The sequence below is a fragment of the Sinocyclocheilus rhinocerous genome, unplaced genomic scaffold (assembly GCF_001515625.1).
Source record: "Sinocyclocheilus rhinocerous isolate Xijiao unplaced genomic scaffold, SAMN03320098_v1.1 scaffold140, whole genome shotgun sequence".
In the NCBI taxonomy this organism is placed as follows: domain Eukaryota; kingdom Metazoa; phylum Chordata; class Actinopteri; order Cypriniformes; family Cyprinidae; genus Sinocyclocheilus; species Sinocyclocheilus rhinocerous.
The window spans coordinates 1,841,626-1,850,637 of NW_015642053.1; the positions used below are offsets into that span (position 1 = coordinate 1,841,626).

The following is a 9,012-nucleotide window of genomic DNA, read 5'->3' on the forward strand; positions in this document are numbered from 1 at the left end:
CAACAATACTACAGCGTGAATAAAAGTTACGCCTTCTTTCTTTGTGAACATTTGGGCGGCGTTATGCACATCGTGACGTAGACATGTGGGAACATGTGGGGGCGTGTTAGAATGAGGCGTTTTAGGTAGGCGTGGCTGACTCTTAACTTTTATAAAGAATATCTCTTTGGTTTTGAGACTTTAGTCTTTGCAACTTTACAGATCTTCTTTATGCACCAAGAGCTTGTAACACTCCAAAGAGAAAGGAAAAATTGAATTCGCATCATATGACCCCTTTTAAGAAATTTTCATTCAAGTTGATTAAACTTGACATTTTAAGGCACCATGAAAATTACTTTTTTTACATTGGAATAATATATATTATTTCAAATTTATTTACGTCTCACAAAGTTTTCTTACCTTTTCTTACCTGTTTATTTGATTTAAGTGAATTTTCAAACTTACCATAATAGAAAGATATATGAAATACAGCAAGTTTAATTAATACTAAAACTAATACTAAATGAATACTAATACCATATGAAAAGTATACTTTTTTTTTTTTTATCAAATAGTGTATTAGTAGATAGTTTTTTTGGCAGTTCATGAAATTAACATTTTCCTTAATCTTTTCTCTGCAGTAATCAGGGCCAAGGTGGTTGGAAAAAAAGAAGTGGATTCTGGGAATGATATTTATGGGAACCCTATCAAGCGGATCCAATATGAGATTAAGCAGGTCAAGGTGAGGGATGAATATGACAGCTGTTATTCAAATCTAACCTACAATGAAAATGTCTTGCAGTGAATAAAAGGATATTTTGTTGTCCTCTAACAGATGTTCAAAGGCCCGGATCGCCACATTGACGTGATCTTCACCGCGCCCTCGTCTGCAGTATGCGGTGTGACGAATTTGGACACTAACGGCAAGAAGGAGTACCTCATCTCAGGTAAAAGATTGTCATTTCACTACAGCTGTTGTTTTTGGTCAAATAAATGTACAGTCTAACCACACAATGCTATTGGTTACTGCCTTCACAGCAAAGCACTTGCCTGTTGGCACATGCTTCACTCAAGGCGATCCGTTTTCAGACAGGACAGAAGTTTACAAACCGTGACTTATTGATGTACAATGTGCTGAATTTACTGCTGGGTTTCAATACTCTTCTCTTCTCTCTAATGAACTTGCTGAGCAGGCAACTCTGAAGGGAAAAAACACAGAATATAAAAGAACGTCAAAAGATGAACACAGACAACTTCTGGTTTCCCCATCTCAGATAATTCCCAGCAGAGCCCAAATTACAGAGTTGACAAGGCAGAGGTCTGTGGAGGGTAGCAATTGCCTTTAAAGCCAAAGTTTTAGAGGAGGAGGGGAGGTAAAATAATGAGAGAGCTGATCCTGTAGTGCAGAGTAACTGCTGAGGTTGTGTTTTCAAGGCACACATTCCCTTCTCCATACTGAGTAGAAACTACCCAGGTTTCAGATTGTAAGCAGAGCAGACCTTCAGAAACCTTCGCTCTGGGCAAAAATAGAAACCATCTTGAGGTTGTTTATGTCATTGTATTTGCATGTTCCCTCCCATTTTGTGAAGTCCCAAATTGTGGTTAGCTACTCCTGTTCTCCACCATCAGGGTTCACAAGCTTTTGCATGTAGTGTTTTTCCCCAAATCTGTGCTTTGACTCTGCAGTGACCTCCTTTATGTGGTTCAGTCATAATACAGAACAATAGATGACTAACAGAAGGGTTCGGTTTATAAACGTGGCGACTTGTTATCGTGTTCTCGTGTGCTGTTATTTTGTCTGTTGGACCACGCTATGCCCGTGACTATCAGATGTTCACAGACGGTTCAGATTGTTTTGTCTGCACATTGTGTTTCCAGGCAAGGCGGAGGCCAACGGCAAGATGCACGTGATTCTGTGTGATCTCATCATGCCCTGGGAATCCATGAGTGCCACCCAGAAGAAGAGCCTCAGTCAGCGCTACCAGATGGGGTGTGACTGCAAGGCGAGTATTGTATATTTCTCCTGTGGACACATAATAATCATTACTGTGGAACATGCTGTCAACCTGGGTTGTGCACAATTCAGAATTTTAAGAATGGTCCATCTATCTATCTATCTATCTATCTATCATGCATCCATTTATCCATCCATGCATCTATCTGTCTGTCTATCTATCTATCTATCTATCTATCTATCTATCTATCCATCCATCCATCTATTCATACTTCTATCAATGCATTCGTCTATCTATCTATCTATCTATCCAATCAGGTGTCTTTCTTTCTTTCTTTCCATCCATCCATCCATCCATCCATCCATCCATCCATCCATCAGGCCTATAAACCTTAAACTCTTCATAAAGTGCATAACGTGTGGAATTAAACACACATTGTTTTTGCATTTGAAAAGGTACATCTTTTGGTTTGGTACTTGTAGAACATTTTGCTGCATTTTTAATTGTTAACAAACTATTTGCACTATTTATACTACTAAATTGTGTTCAATAGAAGTATTCAAAAACACACTTATAGAGACTTTGGGATGGACTGTTTTGATTTGAGTCAGTAAGCATCTACCTAGCTAATATTTAATAATAAAAAATACAGGTATCATTATCACACCAAATTAACAAACACTGTTTTTGCTGCACCCAGATCACACGCTGTGCGACCTTCCCATGCGAGATCAGCGCCCCAGAGGAGTGTCTGTGGACAGATTGGGTGACGGAGAAGATAATTCACGGGCGCCAGTCGGACCACTACGCCTGCATCAAGAGAGGAGACGGCTCCTGCGCCTGGTACCGTGGAGTCGCGCCACCCAAGAAAGAATTTCTGGATGTGGAAGACCCTTAAAGTATCTCTCGCCCTCTCCATCACCAAATCTGAGATTCTTACAGATATCATAGATAAGGTGTAAGTTAATATCGACATAAAGACAAAACTCTACTAAATTAAAATTGAAACGTCTTAAGGCTAGATTAGTGTACAGTCTTCATTAGATATCGCAACAAGAGACAGAATGGAGCGAAAGTAATGACCACACCTAAGGCTGGCACCCAGAAAACACTCCCCATCGTGTGAGGGACGATCTTTAAAACGAGAGCACTTTCTGCCCCCCAAAACAGCACGTAGATTTCTCTCTGCATAAAGACTGAATGATCTCTACAATCTCCCAAAACTGCAGTCTCTCTGCTCATTTCGCTTTTTCAGTTTCTAGTATTCTGGCCTAAACCCACACGGGGTGGTATTGAAAGTATTACTTTTGAAGGTAGTGTAATTTCCCAAAGCCATGCCAATTGGTCCACTCAGATAAATGGTGAGGCAGGACTTCCCAGATAGTTCAAAGATGTGCGGGGACCTGGAAAGAACTTAAGACAGTTGGGATTTGGGGGGAAAAAAAGGAAAATTAAAGACCAAAGTCAATGTCGCTAGGCATTAATTTGTGACAGAAACAAAATTGTGCTGCTGACCAAATTTCAGAATGTTGAACTGTTGTATATGAAGCTGTTCTTCATTTCATTTCCACTATTTTTCATCATTGCTTCATGGATTATCCTTCGCATATACGAAAAATGAAGGAATAACAATGCAGGTATCTATTATTCTGACGACAGTTCATAATTAGTTATAAAGTCCTCTCTAATTCAATTTTTTATGCACATTTACGAATCGAACATCCCTAATTTGTTTTGTCAGTATGTCTGTTTACCTTTCTGAACCTTGTCTCAAACGCCGAGTCCAATTTATGCATTTTTTCCTCCGTTAATAGTTCAGTGATGATACTATTTGAACTTGTTGCACTTTTTAAAGACAAAACCAAGAGGACCGTCTCCTCTTTTTTTGTAATTCTCATTTTCAATGCTTTTGTTATTGATTTGCAAATGCTTTATCTTTAAGAATTACAGCATCAGTTATCTAAGGTCCTAGTGAGCTGTTTTATCTTCCGTATTGTTCTTATTAGATTATGTACCCAAAGAGGTATGTAAGACTTTAGTTGCCATGGTAATGGGAAGACCCTTCGTTTTGCCCTAGAGTAAAACAAGGCTGATTGGATTGGCTATAAAGACACAGGCCTATAGCATGCACTGAGAAAGAGGAAACAAAGAGCGAGGTTCCTTCCTCCTGTGATGTCAATAAACTCAGGAGTTTACTGGCAGCTTGAGAGGAAGGCACAGAGTTGGGTTGTTGCAGCTGTCCCCTGATTGGGCGTTGCCAAGTCATGTGATTGACTGAGGGTGAGGCATTAGAATACTAGTTGCTAGGCGCTTCGTCAGGGTGAACCATGTGGCCCGATGTGGTCATAGTGATTGAGAGAAAGAGGGAGAAGACAGACTGAGGTTGAACTGACGAAAGCAACAATAACAGTGTTGATTGATTTGAACGATATAATGCATCACAATCATTGTATAAAATTAACACCAAAATCATTTGTGTCGACAAAGCGAGCATTCTTATGGGTAATCGTTCGATTCATGCCTTTCTATTTTGGCTCTCAGTGTTCCAGCATAAATGTACGAAGCTTTTTTTTTCTTTTGCTTAAGTGTGATTTAAATTAAGATTTTTGTTTCAATATCCTCACATCTTTCTTCATACCATAAATGTTGTCATAAACGAGCTTGAACTCTTACAAATAGTCTATATAAAGCTACAAGGTTAATGTTTAATATGCATCGAGCTATAACTACTTAAACTGCTTTGTATGAATTATTGAACTTTAATGGCGTAAGTTAAATGATTTTGTTCCACGTTTCTACTTTTTTAATGTGTTATTACCTTTGATTTATATGATCATTGTGTTATTTTTACCAGTCTTTGTCTTTCTCTTTTATGATTTGCTGAAAAGAGCAGGAATGTGAGACCTAGTGTCTGAACCACATGATAAAAGTTGTGGTAGAAGAACCAGACTATGCATGTCTTTGATGCTTCGTGTAATTCCCATGTGGACGTTCACTTGACGGATAAATATACAGTATTACCAAATAAAACATTAAACTACATCGGCTCGTCCCATTAGTATTTTATATGTATATTTCTGCAAGTAGTCTTCTGTGTATATTTCAGTATATATATATATATACATACACACACACATACATTAATGCATTCATTTATTTCCGATTGCCCATAAAAAGTCTCTGGAGGCTTTGTAGTATATTTTATCCCATCAGTGTGAATATTTGACAGAAGTGCTGCATATTTACCTTTGCAAAACTTTCATGATCAGATACTGCCCTCATGTGGCAGGAATGAATATCGAGTGCACAGTTGTAGATAAAATAAACACAAGGTCCACTTTGGTTCAACTCCCATGAGTTATTATCACAGACCAGGGGTTTATTTCAACAGCTGTCTGTTTATTTCATCATCTTGTAATGATGAAAACAAGTACATAACTCAGACAGTTCACAGTGAGGGCAGGCTATGGACCCAACGAGCGCCATGAATGTTTTTTTAAGACACACTCGGTAACTGTGAAATACTCTTTCAAACTGAGGTTTATTAGACTGTACTTTCCTGAAGTTTATGCTTGTAACTGGTATTTTAAATGTAAACACTTATGATCTGACTGTATATTCCTAAATGTCTGACTTAAAATCTGATAAAATTATTTCACTGATGGCTTTAGAGGCTATTAAAGCATTAAACCTTTAAAATAAACTCTTCTAATTATATGTGGTAAATGACGGTGTTTGGCATCAGAGGGAAACAGTTCTCAGACTTTTCAATCTGTTCCCGATTATTCAGGGTAGATCATATACAACAGGAACGGATGACAGGGCAACTGGACCAGGTTTATCCAATGTCTATAAATTCTCTGTTAAATGTATTTTTACAGAGAATTTTGATTCACAAATCAAAATGATTCTTTGCAGCAGTCAGGGCCAAATGTAAAAAACTATTCATAAATTATGCTTTAGTGCATAAAAACCTTCTTTCTGGGTTATGAAAAAAAAACTCAAATCTAAAAGCTTCTTTTTAGCAACTTCTTTAGCAAAAAATTGTCAAAAAGAGCTTCTAATTGGCCGATGACTCGTGCATCCAGTCTGTGATTCGCCAGCACTCACAGTCCCTTGTTGAAGTAGACATAACTGACAATGTCCCCGTACTGAGAAATTATGGACTCCCTGAGCTCAGGTTCCAGTTTGGATACAGCCATAGAACTGCAAATCAAAGTGCGAATGATTGATTAGTTTGGTATGGCTCAGAGACCACAGTTATCATGAAAACATCTGAATGAAGCATTTTAAAGAGAGATAATGGAAGAAGCAGCTGCAAAAAGTTGCATGAATAACATTAATGCCCTTATCAAAATATGCCATATTTGCTGTATTCACTACTGGTTATTAAAAGATTAGTTCACCTAAAAATGAAGATTAGCCTGTTATTTACTCACCCTCAAGCCATTCTAGGTGTATACGACTTTCTTCTTTCAGACGAATCCAATCAGAGTTATATAAAAAATTGTCCTGGCACTGCTAAGCTCTATCATTGCAGTGGGCAGGTGTTTCTGTTCAACAGTCCAAAACACGTTAAATAAACTGCGCGCATCCATAATAAAAACGTGCCTCACACGGCTCAGGGGGGGTGAATAAAGGCCTCCTGTAGCGAATCCATGCGTTTTTGTAAGAAAAATATCCATATTTCAAACATAATAAACACTTTTCTATCACTTCCGCTATCTGTCATACGCGGAAGCAGTTCTCGAGGGTGAGTAAAACACAGGCTAATTTTCATTTTTGGGTGAACTAACCCTTTAAAACTGTAGATGTGTATGTTTCTTCATTAAAACAAATTTGGAGAATTTTTGCTCTGCATCAATTGTTCACCAGTGGATCCTCTGCAGTGAATGGGTGCCGTAAGAATGAGAGTTCAAACAGCTGATAAAAAAAATCACAATAATCCACAACAGACTCCAGTCTATTAATTAATATCTTGTGAAGTGACAGTTTGAAGTTAAACATCTCTTAATGATGGATTTGGTTTTTACAAACGTGTGGATTTCACTTCCCAAGATGTTAACTAATGAAATGGAGTGAAATGGATTATTGTGATGTTTTTATCAGCTGTTTGAACTCTCATTCTGACGGCACCCATTCACTGCAGAGGATCCATTGGTGAATAAGTGATGTAATGCTAATTTTCAATGAAGAAACCAACTTATCTACATCTTGAACAGCCTGAGGGTGAGTACATTTTCTGCACATTTTCATTTTTGAGTGAACTATTCCTTTGAAGAGATACTATCCCTTAAAAAAAAAAAAAAAGATATTGAATGGCATTTACAATATATGCAATCTTTACCATCTCTGAGGAAACAGTGAACATGCTGCAGGCACCATGAAGATCAGACTGTGAAACAGAGAAGGGCATGTTGTCATTTCTTCTACTGAAACAAGATCTCATATATTTGGCATATCAATCCTTGCTATTTTCATAATAAGAAATGTGATCACTTACAATACGCCAACCATCATGACTTGCAGTGGCCCATGAAGAAATGTGATTTTCTGCAACAGATTGGAAGAAACAAACAAATGCAAATATGTTTAATATAAAATCATACACATACAGCAAGGGGTTTATAGCCTTTACAGACACAGGAATCCCAATATAATATAATGAACAATAAAAAGTAAGATTATCTTTGTAAGACTTTTAATAATTGTAATTGAAAACATTATTATGCTACACAAAGCATGTTAAACCATTAGCTAAAATTCATTCAAATAGTTCAAAGCATTTGAAACCTGTATGCATTGATGATAACAGACTGTTATATGAGAATGACTCAACAGATGTCAGCTTTGAGGTCTGAGAGAGAGTGAATTTATAACAGAAACACCTGTAGATCATAAACTGGCTATTTTATCACTTCTCCTTTCCATTGCGTGCTCCTTGGATGCAAAATAAACATCATGCTCACCTGCATGAATCTGTATTTTTCAAGCCTCTGCATAATAATGGGGAGTATGACTGGAAAGAACAAAGAAAGCAGATCAGGATTCAGCATTGACTGGTGGGTGAAGTGAGGGCTGCTTTATTTTTGCACTGAGATCCGATAACTCCGGCCAAACTCTTTGCACTTACTCATGCCTGGCGCTGCCATGGTAACTCGAGAGATGACCACTTGTGTGATGCCCTTGACAGCTGCTTTCTATGACAAACACAGACAGTATAACTTGAACAGAACAGAGAATGTTTATAGTGTAAAAAGGCATCTTATCCTTAAACTGATTATTTTAAGCACTAAACGCATTAAGATCTACTGTATTTAAACTAATGGTTTTGCTCTTAAGTTTACATACTCGGGTATATATGAAATGTAAATTACAATAAATTGTTATATCAATACTAGGTATCTTAGATACAATATAAGATATACAAAGATGTCGTAAAAATTTACGGTACGTAGGTGTTTAATTTCTGTTATTAATTTGTCATGTGGAATATAAGCAGTTTCTTCAGGGCAGTACTAAATAAAGAATAAAATGTTTTATGATATCATTTTCTAAACTGATACACATTTTACAGATTTTGCAAGGAGAATGTAAACTTCAGAGCAGAGCTGTAACTAGTTTCATCAGGTGAGATAAATGCTCCTCACCCTTGAGTGGCCCAGTATTTTTCCATCTTCATCCGTCACAGCAATGCCGTTCAAAATCTCCCTGTATAAGAAAGAATAAACCTGAATATACTAATATCTAGACATGTGAACCTATTGAGTAAGACCTGCCAAAATAAAAGCTGGTAGGAAACATAAGAGGTCTCACTGTTGTCTCATCATTGGAATGTTCACACAGTTAGCCGCGGCCACAGCTGCGAACGGCACCCAGCGTGCCACCAGTGGAGGAGCTTTCTGAGGAGACAAAGGTTAAAGATGCTAAATAACACATGGGTGATGTATAACCACTGCAGATATGACTGGCAAACTGAACTGATGACGGGAAAAAAAAGAGAAGACTGACTTATTTTAACTTTAATTTTCATACAGATCTACTGTAATAATTATGTATGCATCCAAGTAAATATATA

At 37.5% G+C, this 9,012-nt stretch overlaps 2 protein-coding genes across 4 annotated transcripts in view; one reads left to right on the forward strand and one right to left on the reverse strand.

The window, feature by feature from the left end:
• The window catches only part of timp2a (TIMP metallopeptidase inhibitor 2a), a 31,814-nt gene extending 26,829 nt beyond the window's left edge, over positions 1 to 4,985 (forward strand). Inside the window, exons 2-5 of the mRNA XM_016572287.1 lie at positions 621 to 721; positions 815 to 926; positions 1,858 to 1,982; positions 2,635 to 4,985. Coding sequence (XP_016427773.1) covers positions 621 to 721; positions 815 to 926; positions 1,858 to 1,982; positions 2,635 to 2,832 — 536 coding nt within the window. The 3' untranslated portion in view covers positions 2,833 to 4,985. The remainder of the gene's footprint in view (positions 1 to 620; positions 722 to 814; positions 927 to 1,857; positions 1,983 to 2,634) is intronic.
• LOC107755483 (sideroflexin-2-like) overlaps positions 1 to 9,012 on the reverse strand; it is a 31,383-nt gene that overhangs the window by 10,498 nt on the left and 11,873 nt on the right. Inside the window, exons 6-13 of one of the 3 annotated variants that reach the window (XM_016572285.1) lie at positions 8,751 to 8,836; positions 8,585 to 8,645; positions 8,068 to 8,134; positions 7,904 to 7,953; positions 7,438 to 7,487; positions 7,282 to 7,329; positions 6,045 to 6,140; positions 956 to 1,178 (exon numbers count right to left, since the gene is read on the reverse strand). In XM_016572285.1, the coding sequence (XP_016427771.1) occupies positions 1,133 to 1,178; positions 6,045 to 6,140; positions 7,282 to 7,329; positions 7,438 to 7,487; positions 7,904 to 7,953; positions 8,068 to 8,134; positions 8,585 to 8,645; positions 8,751 to 8,836 (504 nt within the window). In that variant the 3' untranslated portion in view covers positions 956 to 1,132. Of the gene's footprint in view, positions 1 to 955; positions 1,179 to 5,046; positions 6,141 to 7,281; positions 7,330 to 7,437; positions 7,488 to 7,903; positions 7,954 to 8,067; positions 8,135 to 8,584; positions 8,646 to 8,750; positions 8,837 to 9,012 lie in introns of those variants that run through there. The other 2 variants (XM_016572284.1, XM_016572286.1) reach the window with 2 other exon arrangements.